Genomic DNA, 15,200 nt, shown 5'->3' with positions numbered 1-15,200 from the left:
CTGATGGCAGCTTCCTCTGCCTCACACTGCTGTCTGACTGCATTCAGCTGACACTGAGATGAGGCAGAAAAGAAGCAGCTGATATTTGGACAGCACACATGATGGAAAGGAGGATTTCAGTTCATGTGCACATGAATGATTTGTGTTTCCTCTGCAGGTGAAGGTAGAAAGTGTTTGTGAGCTGATGTGGATGTGAATTCAGCAGCATGGATCAGTGTGAGGACAGAGAGGAGGGAGTCCCTCCCTCTAAAACTACTCTGTGTGGGGAACATGAGAGCCAGACCAAAGCTCAGAGGTGAGATGATCATCTCTAACTGTCCATGACTCTTCTCCATGTCACAGCTCAGCACTCACATCACTGCTCCATCATTATTCACAGGAAGAAACCTGGACCTGAACCCAGCTGTCCGTCTTTAAAGAGTGACCGTTCTAAACAACACATATTTGAATTTAAAGAACAACCCCCTGCTGCAGAGAGGTGAGCTGATAGTAACACAAACTTTTTGATAGCTGACAGCTCAGTGTCTGATTTAAATGAATTTCATGATGGTGGTTTATGGTCACCAAAATGCTTGCTCATAGGAGGCCATTGTTGGCGTTTCTCTGCATTATTGTAGGATTTTTATGGTACAACCTAAAGCAAATTGAGGTGACTGTTGTGATTTGATGCTTTATAAAAAAAAATTGAAATCAATTGAATCTACTACCTGTTTGACTGTGAGGGGAAGGCTGGAGTACCAAGAGAGAACCCAAGCAAAGACGAGGAGAACATGCAAACTCCACCAGAAAGGATGTGGCCAGAATGAGTCATACTTCACCATTTAAGTAGCTTAACAAACAAAAACATTACTCTGAAAATAATCATGTTCAGTTTCAAACTGAACTAAAAAATAAGTGAAAAGGCCATCTGTATCCAAATAAAAATTTGGAAGACCTTCAGAAAGCCTGGAGATCTATTGCTCAAGACCAGTTAAAACAAAATAAAAAATTACAAGAAGGTCTGAATTTCTAGAAGAAAAATGTAGAAAATAAAGTAGGAATAAATGCTGACTCAAGACTTGGATTTTACACAGTACTATATCTTAATATGTGTAAGAAACATGGATAAATGTGAGGACAGAGAGGAGGGAGTCCCTCCCTGTAAAACCACTCAGTGTGGGGAACATGAGAGCCAGACCAAAACTCAGAGGTGAGATGATCATCTCTAACTGTCTATGACTCTTCTCCATGTCACACTCAGCACTCACATCACTGCTCCATCATTATTCACAGGAAGCAACCTGGACCTCCAGCCAGCTGTATGTCCTTTCAGACTGACCGGTCTGAAGATCGCCCCATTAACTTTACAGGACACCAATCATATGCAGCAGACAGGTAAACAGTTAGGAACATTAACTCTTTCATGCATGTTTGGTGTAATTTGGATTTAAATGTACTAACTGACATTAAAGAACAAAGGAAGTCACTGAGCAAGGAATTCCTTTATTCTATTAAAAATGTCTAACGTACATTTAAACTCCTGTTGTTCACAGTAGGACCATCAATAGTTCTGCACAGAGTAAATGACTGTGTTTACAACACTAGTGTGGAGTTTCCTTCTGCTCATGCTCAGCCTTCAAACCAGTTTTTGTTTGGGATGATGAAGGTGTTCTAATTCTTCATCAGCTTGTGTGACTGCAAAAGGAAAACACATTCTTCTTCTCTAACAGTATCTATGGGAGACCTGATAAACTTGGATGCAAACCCAGCAGTGTGTTCTTAAAGTCTGATGCGTCTAAACAGGAAGACATTGATTTCAAAGACCAGCAGGCGTATGATGTAGAGAGGTGAGTTGTTAGTAACATGAGCTCTTTGAGAGCTGATTTAACTGCTTTAGGCTGGATATTTTCAAAACCTGTGTGGTTCCATGTGGTCAAATTTACTGGACAAAGAGTTTGCAGGAGAATTATATCAAGGGGCTTACTATTTAAAAATGTTGCAAAAAGACACATACAGTACATTACATGTCAGCTTCACATCGAGAGTGCTGTGCAATCCAGGAAATGTAGAAAGGGGGGTACCCACCACAAGGGAGACCACACTGCTACTATCTTGTCCTTCTGTGGCTAAGTCCAGCAACTAAAGGGCTCATACAAGGTAGTCAGTACTCACAACAGCTGGACTTTACAGCTATAAACACCCACTCCATGGCCAAGTGGGTAACAGTCTTACACCAAATTGAAAACAGTGAAAGTGATTCCAAACCCGAAATCCTAAATACATATGTGTATTCAAACACCATGTCCATGCAGTGTCCCCACTCCTTGTGTTCTGTGTTTACCTCACCTCTGGTCTTAAGCCGAGATCTAGGTCGCACCAGGAGCATTTGGCCTGCTGATCTAAGTGCTCTCCCAGGGCTATAAAAGCTGAGGAGATCCATAAGATAGCTGGGCACTGTGTTATGATTTTAAAAGTGACCAATAAGATTTTAAAATCAATGCGATATTTAGTGGGGAGCCAGTGTAGGTTGGAAAGAACTGGAGTAATAGACTCAAACCTACCGGTTAAGAGACGCGCAGCAGCATTTTGAACGAGCTGCAGTCTGTGAACAAGGGCAGAATGGAGACCAGTATAAAGGGAATTACAGTAATCTAATCTTGATGTAACAAAGGCATGGATAAGTCCTTGCCTGTAATACTGTCCCTTACATGACCCTTCAAAGAAAGGAAAGTTTAATGATTAGTTAAATTTCTTGGGTTTGACAATCATAGGATCATGCGCTAAAAGCTTTTTTGATAATGGGTGAAATTAAATTTTCTTATTATGAAGTTATGTCATCAAATGATAGTCCACTAAAAGTTTGCAGTCCAGACTGCTTATCAGGTGAACTCTGGATAAACAAAAACTCCCCTGGACATGAATAAATCTTTGTGTCGGTGAACACGACAACCTACTCAATTCAAGGAAAAGTTGTTAAGGACTAAAGCTCAAAAGCCAAATGCTAAACTGGGTTATTTGTTTTCAGTGGTATCAGCAGGACAGGACTGGTAAACTTGTCAAAATGTCTCTTACTGGATCTTTATCCTGTGCTTATATTTTCAGTGATTCCTCCAGAGATGCCACCAGGGAAACTCAAAAGGTTCCCAGTGGTTGTTCTGCACAGCCACACCCAACACGCCTGGACTCCATATTTATTGTCTGTATATCTACACCAACTACTTTTACATCTGTTATTTGACTCCACGATTTCATTATATGGTGATGTTCATGCTGAATAGTACATGGGTTGGCAATTAATTTTCCCAGGGGGCCACATGAGATAGTAAACTGTTTTGGAGAGCCGCACCAATAATAGGAAAATTCATTGCCTAACAATACTGTGGTTTATTGCAGTATTCATCAATATAGAAAATATGTCAATATGGGAAACGTAATATTTTGTTCCAGCTTCTGGAGGACAAAATCATCACTTTTGTGAAGACTGAGCTGAAGAAGATCCAGAAGATTTTGAGTCCAGGTTGCCCAGAATGGTCAGAGAGACAGATGGACGATGAGGATGTGTTGACGAGGAGCAGCAGAGAGGCGTTTCTAAAAATCACACTGAACTTCCTGAGGGAAATGAAGCAGGTGGACCTGGTTGACCTACTGCAGGGCAGTAACAGGATTTCTTTAATGATTTAAGCTTCTGAACAGATGGAACATTTGCATAATATATCAAAAGATGGACCAATGTGTATTGAAATGAATATTCTTTAGGGGAAGGAGAGTTTGTGTGCACCTTTTAACTATTTAATTTAAATTTTTGGTCCTTTGGTCCTTTAGGATCGCCTATTGGAGCTTCTCAAAGTCATATAAAGTCTGTTTTGAAGAATAAGTTCCAGTGTGTGTTTGAGGGGATCGCTAAAGGAGGAAATCCAACTCTTCTGAATCAGATCTACACAGAGCTCTACATCACAGAGGGAGGGACTGCAGAGGTCAATGATGAACATGAGGTCAGACAGATTGAATCAGCATCCAGGAAACCAGACAGACCAGAAACAACAATCAGACAAGAAGACATATTTAAAGCCTCGCCTGGAAGAAATGAACCAATCAGAACAGTCCTGACAAAGGGAGTGGCTGGCATTGGGAAAACAGTCATAACACAGAAGTTCAGTCTTGACTGGGCTGAAGACAAAGCCAACCAGGACATCCAGTTCATATTTCCATTCACTTTCAGAGAGCTGAATGTGCTTAAAGAGGAAAAGTTCAGCTTGGTGGAACTTGTTCATCTCTTCTTTACTGAAACCAAAGAAGCAGGAATCTGTAGCTTTGAAAACTTCCAGCTTGTGTTCATCTTTGATGGTCTGGATGAGTGTCGACTTCCTCTGGACTTCCACAAAACTAAAATCTTAACTGACCCTAGAAAGTCCACCTCAGTAGATGTGCTGTTGATAAACCTCATCAGGGGGAATCTTCTACCTTCTGCTCAGCTCTGGATAACCACACGACCTGCAGCAGCCAATCAGATTCCTCCTGGGTGTGTTGACATGGTGACAGAGGTCAGAGGGTTCACTGACCCACAGAAGGAGGAGTACTTCAGAAAGAGATTTAGAGATGAAAAGCAGGCCAGCAGGATCATCTCCCACATCAAGACATCACGAAGTCTCCACATCATGTGTCACATCCCAGTCTTCTGCTGGATCACTGCTACAGTTCTGGAGGATTTGCTGAAAACCAGAGAGGGAGGCAAGCTTCCCATGACCCTGACTGAGATGTACATAAATTTCCTGATGATTCAGGCCAAAGTGAAGAAGGTCAAGTATGATGGAGGAGCTCACACAGATCCACACTGGAGTCCAGAGAGCAGGGAGATGATTGAGTCTCTGGGAAAACTGGCTTTTGATCAGCTGCAGAAAGGAAACCTGATCTTCTATGAATCAGACCTGACAGAGTGTGGCATCGATATCAGAGCAGCCTCAGTGTACTCAGGAGTGTTCACACAGATCTTTAAAGAGGAGAGAGGACTGTACCAGGACAAGGTGTTCTGCTTCATCCATCTGAGTGTTCAGGAGTTTCTGGCTGCTCTTCATGTCCATCTGACCTTCATCAATTCTGGACTCAACTTGCTGGAAGATCAACAGGCAACCCCCCAGAAGTCTGAAACAAGAGAATCTGCAGCAGGATACTTCTACCATTGTGCTGTGGACAAGTCCTTACTGAGTCTAAAAGGACACCTGGACCTGTTCCTCCGCTTCCTCCTGGGTCTTTCACAGCAGACCAATCAGCATCCCCTGCAAGGCCTGCTGACAAAGAGAGAAAGTATCTCACAGACCAGTCAGGAAATAGTGCAGTATATTGAGAAAAAACTCAGTGAGAATCTGTCTACAGAAAAAAGCATTAATCTGTTCCACTGTCTGAATGAGCTGAATGATCGTTCTCTAGTGGGGAAGATCCAACAGTCGCTGAGTTCAGGTAGTCTCTCCACAGATAAACTGTCTCCTGCTCAGTGGTCAGCTCTGGTCTTCATCCTACTATCATCGGAAAAAGATCTGGATGTGTTTGACTTGAAGAAATTCTCTGCTTCAGAGGAGGCTCTTCTGAGGTTGCTGCCAGTGGTCAGAGCCTCCAACAAATCTCTGTAAGTATATATGTACTCATCCATTTATTTTTATAATGTTTATTCTACCTAACAAAAGGAGGCATGCACAGTGTAATAAGATACAATAAGATACCCATTATTAGTGCAACAGATGGGATATTCACAATGTAACAGAAGCAAGTTAAACAGGAAAGTAATAAATAGATGCTATTAAAGATGACCAGTGCCATCACAAAGTCATAGAAGGTCTTGAGGAGCTTCATCTGCATTCCCAAAGAACTAAATCAATATTAAATATTCATGTCTGACCTATGGCCCTTTGCCACATGTCTTCCTCTCTCTACCTCCGCTTTCCTGTCAGTCTTCACTATACATATATATAGTCTTTGGGTTGTGGCATCTTGTGAAAAGGTACCATATAAAGTGTCTTCCACAGCTGTGGCACTTTCCTAAGCTTTGGGTGCAGGGTAAAGATGTATTGAGTTGTTCTGGACAGTTGATGGTAAATGGACTGGTTCTTATATAGCACTTTTCTACTCTATGTGAGCACTCAAAGCGCACAACTTGTCTCATTCATCCATTCACACAAGCTAACCCCAAGTTGCATCAGAGAGCAACTTGGGGTTAGTATCTTGACTATTTGGCATGCAGGCGGGGATAGAACCACCAATCTTCTGATTAGTAGGTAACATGCCATACCGCCAAATAAATTAAAAATTATGGACAAATCAAAACTATTAAATTAAATAATAGTTAAGCATATGATACAGTGTTGGTTAAGTTACTTGAAAAAAGTAATTAGTTATTAATTACTGATCATTTTCACCTGTTTAGCAGGAGTGGGGCACGAGGTTTGCCGGTGTTTCAGCAGTCATCTCAGTGGGGGGATCGGGAGGTTTCTGTGTGAATTTCATATTCCCTTGGCAGCGTGCTAGGTGCTTGCTCAGATCTAAAGTTTAATTTTTCGCCGTAGAAAGACGTTTTCCACCCACACAGTGTACAGCAGACGCCAATGTTTTCCACACTTTTTACGGAATCAAACTCATACTAATGTCAGTACTTCCAAGCTTTAAACGCTGCATGCTGCATGGTCGTACTCTCTCCTGCACTCCATATCATCCATTGTTGATCTACACACATGTGTTTCCGCCACGGATGTCGCACGCTCATACATCATTATCATGAGACACTCTCACAAACAAAATTGGATTAGAGTAACTGCCCATTTCTGGTATTATACTGTACTATAGATCTTCTGCTCATCTATCATTACATCGGAGGGGTAAAAAGGCCTTAACATTAATTTTTAATATATAGCACCAAATCATAACATCCAGCCTAATGTGTTAAAATTATCAGAGTGCTATAACAGAGCTTTTCCATAATTTTAAATGATCTTTATTCATAATCAAGAGAATAAATCAAACTAAAAGTCTGAATCAGTTTGAGAAATGAAAATGTCTTGTCTAATGTCTAGATTTTTTGTGTGTAGACGGGATCCAGTTTCAAACTGGATCAAACTGTGGGTCTGCAGGGTGGCTACAGGAATGTGAAAGAAAAGAGATGTGTCGCCAGCACAAAGTTATCCATGATTTTGAATAAAAGAAAGAGTATTAATGTTTGAACAAAGAATTATAATTCATGTGTGGATTTACTAAAAGCTAATTATGCTTAATTGCTTAAAACTGTTGAGAATATAGTTAAGTATAAGTTTAACCAGTATAACAATTAAGAAAATATAATTTATAATGATGATTCTAATAAAAGACCTTTCACTGAAAGTCACAACATTGCCTACTGGGTAATACTCGTTGGACTTTTTAAACAAAGAGGTGACTTCACTTATTGGACTGCTGGTCTCACAGCACTCACAATACTTTAAGTTTTTTCAAAGTTCTCAAAATTTCTTTTCATCCCTGTACTGGTCAGTTAAAGATCAGGTTTCAGTTTTTTATGTTATTATTAGCCTTGCTGGCACAGTCACTCTTTGTTGTATAACAAGATTAAATGAATCATATTCTTCATATTGTTTCAGGTTTCCTGTTGCCAGATTTAAGAAAAATCTCACATATTCTTATGACAAAAACAAAATAAGCCTTCTCTACCCAGTCAACATAGATTATCTTCAATGTATCCCTGTTTTTCAGTCATTTGAGCTTCAATTTCACTTTGTTTACATGTAAGTACTGTACAATATAAAGCGCCTTGAGGCGACTTTTGTTGTGATTTGGCGCTATATAAATAAAATTGAATTGAATTGAATTGAATTGTAAGTTTCCCTCACTTTGTCTTGATTATATTTCTTAAATTTGAGTCTTTGTTTGAGATTCTATTTTGTGAACTTTTATCAGCCAACATAGGGTACGCTTTGTCTTAGTGAATTTAAGAATTCTTGTGACCTGCAGTTAACTAAATGACTTTTGTAACCCCTCAGTTCAAACAGTCCCCACTTACCAGGATCCAAACCTGCTTTGCACCTTCTCTCCTAAGGCCCACGCATGAACTATTAAGTTAACCATGAATTGTAGTTACATTGTCAAAGTTCATTATTAAGTGATTTTATTTGATCACAAATATTAATGTTTTGTTGTTTTTCTTTTTGTTTGTTTGTTTTTAGATTGACTGTCTATAACCTCTCCGAAATAGGATGGAAATCTCTGTCCTCAGTTCTCAGCTCACAGTCATCTAGTTTGAGAGAACTGGACCTGAGTATCAATGGCCTCGAGGATTCAGGATTGGACCTTCTGTCTGATGGACTGGAGAATCCACACTGTAAATTGAAAACTCTCAGGTTAGATCAAGTCACATTCTATTTGTTTTTGCATTACTCTTTTTTTTTGTTTGTTTTTTTAAAAATCGATTTAAAAAAAAATTGCATAAAAAAGATCGACTTCATTGAAAAATTAAAAAAAGACTAAATATTGTTGGATCTAGTACATCATCACTCCACCCTGAACCATGATTGTTCAGTCCTGTTGAGTTTTTTATTCTTCATCTGTTTTTTTATTTATGTGTTTTTAGACTGAGTGTCTGTAGCCACTCAGGAAGAAACTGTGAAACCAAGTTCTCAGTTTGCAGCTCCCAGTCCTCTACTCAGAGAGAGCTGGGCCAGAGTCACAACAACATGCAAGATTCAGGAATGAAGTTTCTGTCTGGAATGAAGAATTCAAACTGGAAAACGGAAACTCTCCGGTCTGATCAACTATCATTGTTTTTCATCAGTTGAACAGATTTACTAACATTAACATTATTAAACAATGCTAAATGTAGTAAATCGCCACTTTTTATTTCATTCTTCCTTTTTCCCAGACTGACTTATTGCAACCTCTCAGAAGGAAGCTTGGAAGCTCTATCTTCAGTTCTCAGTTCGCAGTCCGGTAGTCTTGGAGAACTGGACCTGAGTAACAACAACCTCCAGGATTCAGGCGTGAAGCTTCTGTGTCTTGGACTGCGGAGTCCACACTGTAAACTTCAAATTCTCAGGTTAGCATTCCAATATTTCCAATTATGACCCATATATTATTATCCCATTTTGGAATTGTCAAGCAACCTTTTATTTGCCTTTGGGGAATTATTAGACTCCATGCACCACTGGCATTCCTATAGGTTGCTCATCCAAAATGGAGTGGGAGAAGCTCAAAGGAAAAGTATACAGTGTGTTGTGATAATGTAGAGGGTGCCAGACAGACACACGGTGATCATGTGAGGTCTATAAACCAGCCTTTCTCTACACTGTCTACATTTTTTCCTCTTGGTCAGAAAAATTTCTGTCATGGTGTTTGTTTCAATTCCTATTCTGATGGCACACAAATTCATCGCATTATCAAACCCTCCAACCCACTTCCTCCACAATCACTTGTCAACTGAGTGTATAAATGTTTTTAAAAAGGAATTCATGTAACCTAATTAAACTCAACAGTAATATAACAGCTCTTGGTTTTGGCCCTCAAGGCTCTGCTCCAGAAGGTTTGAGTTCTACTGATTGACACATGTGCCTGCCCCATCTCACCATCCTCAGAAGGTTGCAACCTGGGTGTCATTTTGGATTTCCCACTTACATTCCAGGCTCATATGAAATCTGTTACAAAAGCAGCTTCTTTTTTTTTTTACGCCTAATGAACATCTCCCTACTTTGGCCACTCAATGACTTTTGCAAAGATCCTCATCAATGGCTTTCTCACTGCCTGGCTGAATTTCTAGAGGTATTTCTTGGGTCCTGTTCAGGATGTCCAACAAAATCCTGGACTAACCCAAGTAAGTCCAGAGCTCAGCTATCAGGCCACACATATATTACCCTCATAAATCTCAACTGTCTTCCGGTTACGTGATGCATCAGTTATAAGAACCTTCTTCTCACTTACTTCCAGGTTTGCAGGCTCAAGAAATGGTGCTGGTTTCTATAATTACAAAGAGGTCCTAATGTACACAGGTCAAGCTTAGGATGGAGATTGAGTTCAGGAGACCCCCCACCCCCCCCACAAAAAAAAAAGCAAGAGGATGCTATCCTAAATATAGCCATTTGTGGAGCAACAGTGGGTAAAACTGTAAATGTGCAGATGCTGTATCTTTTCTCTGACTGTGTAGCATGGGAGAAATAAGACCCACGCATTAATAAATATCTGAAGTCAACATGAAACTCTCTTTCATCGTCTCCTTCCACAATTACACATCACCATTACAACACTCCACACTTCAACAGTGCCTTCAACCTCCAACCATTTTTGTCCCTTTACTGACTCTTTTGTAAAGCGTTCTTGGCTTTCTTGAAAGGTGCTATGCAAATAGAAGTTCTTCTTCTTTCTATAATAATAATAATAATAATAATAATAATAATAGGGTTTAGGTTTATTTTAGATTGTTTAGTTTCCTTCTGCGTTTCTTCTTCCGTCGTGCCCTCAATGACTTGTCTTTATGTTTTTTTTCTCCCTCTGTGTCTCACCCCCTCATTGCCTGTCTGTCTCTGTTTTTCTCCTGTCGCCTGTGTCTCTCTGTCACTCTCTCTCTTCCCAGTTATGTCTCAGTGTTCTGTCTCCCTTACCTGTTCCCATGTTCTTCCCTCTGTGTTTCATCCTTTGGCTCGCTAGTCTGTTATGATGCATTTCCATGTTTGTTTATCCCCATCTGATTGTCAAGCTCACGTGTCCCACATCCTCTTTTATTTTGTTAGGCCTTGCCTCGTGTGCATTGTGTTCAGTATTGCTTCCTGGTCTCGTTAGGTCTCATTTGTTCCTGCTCTGCCCCATTTGTTTTCACTTCTCTAATCATCCCTCAGTGTGTTTTCTGTCTCAGTCTCCCCTTGTCCCTTGTTGGAGGGGAAAAATTAGTCATGAAAGTAGTTCACCTTGTGAGCGTTGTATTTCGTTGTTTCTGTTCGCAATAAATTCACCCGTGTTAACATCTTGTTATTACTGCCAGTGTGCGACTAGCTATGTTGTAAAAGTAAAGCATGTAGTACCCTTGCTTCACACTGTTGAAATTTACTGTGGTAGTATATGTACCTGTTCAAGACAACAACACACTGTATTGAGTGAATTATTGTGCCAACTAGAGGGCAGTGTTGATCCACAAATGAGAGATTTCATCCAATTCTGTGTCCATGTGACTTTGTATTATCTGCTTCTACTCAATGGTTAATATAATATTTTATTGTGTTAATGACTTTAAAACTTTGATGTAAAAGATGCTGAATTAGAGAAATATATATTTAACTAAATCATATTAATACTATTTACTACTTGTACCAATTTCAGAACCATATCCTCTCAGGGTGCATGCTTAACATGTGGCAGCGATGAATAAAGTTATTTAATATGCCATGATCTCATGTCTCTGATCGAACCATATTACAAGGTGACACTCTGAACGAGATTCCAGAGATAGTGGGTTATTGTGTTTGCCATAACATTTTTCTTTGATAATGTTCTTTTCATAGTCTCAAAGCACTGATCATGGTGGACTGTCTGATTGTTGGGTTTTCTCTCTAATATTGTCTTGGATTAGACTAGTAAACAACTTAAGACAATTGGGAGGGGAGATAAATATGCATTTAAAGAAAAAAAAATCCAGGGAAGTATTCACAAAGGTTTTGTGTGTGTGTGTGTGTGTGTGTGCGCGCGCGCGTGCGTGTTTATTTTCAGTCTGTCAGGCTGTCTCATCAAAGACAAAGGCTGTAATGCTCTGGCTTCGGCCCTGAGCTCCAACCCCTCACATATGAGAGACCTGGACCTGAGTTATAATCATCCTGGAGAATCAGGAATAAATCGTCTGTCTGCTGGACTGAAGGATCCACGGTGGAGACTGGATAATCTAAGGTATGGAGTGTATTCTTTGGTTCACAACAGAAACAGAAGATGTTTATGTAGGGACCTCCAGGGAGAACTTTACCAGGGACAATCAATGCTAGCGATTTTTTCTTACCATCTGCATAGATGCATCTTTTTAGTATGCTTAACAACACAGTCTTTATTTTAAGAAATATCCTTTTTCTCCCTCTCAATCTGTGTATACAAATATGCCTAGGACATCTGTAGCTGGAACGAGACTAGAAACTGGAGAAACCGTTTTTAAAAATCCGTTGCAAAAAATTATGATTAGTCAAGAAAATCTGTCCTCAACATATTCTTGAACATTTACTTGGCAAACGTAGTTACAAATGTACCAACATAATGCAACTCTTAGTGTTGACTTAATGCTAACCGTTATAAATAGCTACCTGGCATTTTATATTCTAATATAAAATATTCACATGATGGCATTAGATTCCAAAACAAAAGCAGCTTTACTCAATGACTAAACAGGACAGCTGATGATGGATTGACCTTCATCGGTCGGCATCAGTGTCTTTGCCTGGAGAATATAATTCTCTATAACTGACATTTAATATAGTTGTATTATATAGTTCTATAATTTTTGTTGTACATCTATAGATAAATACATTAAAACCACAAAAGAGAGTGCAACACGTTTCCTGACTTCCTGCAACCTGACTATCGATTTGAGCCAGTTTTTAGAGCTTGTCAAATAAAAGTGCAATTCAGCAAAAACCACTGTCAAGTCATAATTTGGCAAGTGCTCTGCATACTGATATGGTGACTGCTAGGAATGCAACACTAACCACTGTCTGCTGATAGTGAGTACTGATCAATACCAGTGTTAAATGAATAATCTGTGTTCCACACTGTGAGGAAAATCTAGGAATAATTCTTTATGTATGAGGCATGACTTAAATGTTGCTTTGCCACCTTTGTAAAATAAAATGTAACATCCCTTATGACTATTCACATTCAAAATTAGGCCACATTTGTCTAATTATTCCTTGCTGTTTCATTCAAACTACAAAAGTACAGCCTTGAAACAACACAAGCTTAAATGTATTTTATCTAGAGGTGGGCGATATAAACGATATATGATAGAAACTATATAAATTTGGCCAACGATAGAGATTTTGACTATACCGCTCTACCGCGATAGCATGTGTTGATGATGTCATCAAGCTGCGCCTGTTTTGGTCGAAAGCATCGCAGCGGCTACAACCATTATCATCTGCAAATTATGCCGAGCGACAGTCATAGCAAAGAGATGAAGCACTTTTGAAATATGGGGAAAGCCAAAAACTGCGCTTTCTCCACTTCTGTAACATTTGAATTCTCTCACAGCTGTTCTATTCCCATGTTGTTGCAGTATATTAATAACTACCTCGTATTGTGGCTGAATAATCTCAGTTGTTCTCCTGACTTAAGTTTAGCTCGTGTATAGCATCCTGCTATGCGATTGCATTTTTCCCTAACCACCAGAATCCCTCACGTTAACTTTTATCGAGTGGGGAAAAAAAAGCTGGCGTTCATCCTCCAGCTTCACTGTGCTAATGTTATGTTAACATAGCTGTGTTGCTAGCAATCATGTAGCACAACATTATATACCAGGTAGTCCAACTTCAGTAACCCTGCAAACGCCACTGCTATTTAGTTTTTTCTTCATTTATGTTGGAAGTGGTATCAGTTTGTTTTTTTGTTTTTATTTTCTTTTTAGATCTTTCAGCCTAATGCACTTTGTCACTTAGGGTTTTTCAAGATTCAATAGTTCTGGGAGTAAAAAGTTTGTGGCGGGGCGTGGTCTACGGTGCCACTGCAGGGGAGATGGGCTCACCTGCATGGCATCTGCAATCACTCCTCACCAGCATAAAAGTCTGTGCGCTCTCTGCTGTTGTTGTTGTTGGAGTGTTCGGCTGGCAGCTGTAGCGCTTCAGCCATTTGTGTTTGTAACAGCAATCGTTTGAGTTAATAAAGAGATGCTGGAAATGTCCATTTTAATATTAATGTCCATGTGTGCATGCTGAAAGAGACTATGCTGGTCTGACCCCCCTCCTCCTTTCAGAGTGAAACCTGCTGGAGAACAATGGTTGAGACCAGGTCTGAGGAAGTGTAAGTGTGTTTTTAATGTGATTCATGAAAACAAAGCAGCTCACATTCAACCATCTTCAAACTGTCACATCACTCATTCACATCTCTGATGTCAGGAGTCATCATCAAAGTGTCAATCAATGAACAGATGATGGATCAATAACTGCAGCTGGATTGTGTTTGTTCTCTCCATCAGATTCCTGTCAACTCACAATCGACACAAACACAGCATACAGATACCTCAAACTGTCTGACAACAATAGGAAGGTGACACGTGTGGAGGAGGTTCAGTCATATCCTGATCATCAAGACAGATTTAAGTACTGGGATCAGCTGCTGTGTATAAATGATCTGAGTGGTCGCTGTTACTGGGAGGTCGAGTGGAAAGGAAAAGCACGTATATCAGTGAGTTACAGAAGAATTGAAAAAGGAGGCAGTGATGACTCTGTATTTGGCTTTAATGATCTGTCCTGGAGTCTTGTCTGCTCTGATGAGGGTTATTCGGTCTGTCACAAGAAGAGGCAAACATCCATCTCCTCCTCCTCCTCTTCCTCTGTCTCTAACAGAGTAGCAGTGTATGTGGACTGTCCTGCTGGCACTCTGTCCTTCTACAGAGTCTCCTCTGACACTCTGATCCACCTCCACACATTCAACACCACATTCACTGAAACTCTTTATCCTGGATTAGGGGTTGTTTGGTCTGGTTCCTCAGTGACTCTGTGCTGAGCTGAGTGTAAAGAGTGTCCTCCTGTTAGAGAAACACTCTAACTGTTGAACAGATAGTTAAATAGGTACATGTCCTTTTAAACTTCTTCCTCTTCTGAAATTAAACATATTCTTATGAAGTTATGTGGTGTTTCATTGTGCAGATAGCAAGAGTGTCAGTAAATAAACAGATTAACAAACAATACTAATCACTAATCTTCAGTTGTGATTCAAGTCAAAAACTTTAATAGCGCCATATTAAAGTTATTTATATAAAATAACTCAGTTTTAATATAGGTAAATTCTGAGCTGAGAAAGCTGATATGAATGAATGAGCGACTCTTGGCATTCATAAGCTCACAAAGTTCTTGGTTATTCGTACCATGCAGTAACTGATATAACTTACGGATTTGATGGAAGCAAGGATTTATGAGTTCATATTTTGGGTTCCTTTCTCCTTGCGTTACTTACCTTAATCCTCCCTTGGAAGGAGCTTCGATACTTTGGTGTCACGGTTCAATATTTTTTCGATACAA

General features: G+C 39.8%; 1 protein-coding gene and 1 long non-coding RNA gene across 2 annotated transcripts; both read left to right on the top strand.

The window, feature by feature from the left end:
• Nucleotides 1-236: 236 nt before the first annotated feature.
• LOC116311171 (NACHT, LRR and PYD domains-containing protein 12-like) lies at nucleotides 237-14,804 on the top strand. The gene is made up of 14 exons (XM_039607063.1): nucleotides 237-295; nucleotides 380-478; nucleotides 1,273-1,374; nucleotides 1,710-1,826; nucleotides 3,082-3,175; nucleotides 3,427-3,631; nucleotides 3,802-4,707; nucleotides 4,951-5,599; nucleotides 8,178-8,351; nucleotides 8,582-8,752; nucleotides 8,870-9,043; nucleotides 11,698-11,871; nucleotides 13,934-13,980; nucleotides 14,156-14,804. The coding sequence occupies exons 3-14, from the start codon at nucleotides 1,301-1,303 to the stop codon at nucleotides 14,683-14,685; spliced, it is 3,315 nt and encodes a 1,104-aa protein (XP_039462997.1). The 5' UTR covers nucleotides 237-295; nucleotides 380-478; nucleotides 1,273-1,300; the 3' UTR covers nucleotides 14,686-14,804.
• LOC120436213 lies at nucleotides 9,050-10,196 on the top strand. Its single transcript, XR_005610245.1, has 2 exons — nucleotides 9,050-9,814; nucleotides 9,928-10,196. It is a non-coding gene; the product is annotated as an uncharacterized LOC120436213 (long non-coding RNA).
• Nucleotides 14,805-15,200: the final 396 nt, after the last annotated feature.

Source organism: Oreochromis aureus, linkage group 23 (assembly GCF_013358895.1).
Source record: "Oreochromis aureus strain Israel breed Guangdong linkage group 23, ZZ_aureus, whole genome shotgun sequence".
Classification (NCBI taxonomy): Eukaryota; Metazoa; Chordata; class Actinopteri; order Cichliformes; family Cichlidae; genus Oreochromis; species Oreochromis aureus.
This window is presented reverse-complemented; position numbering and strand designations above follow the sequence as displayed.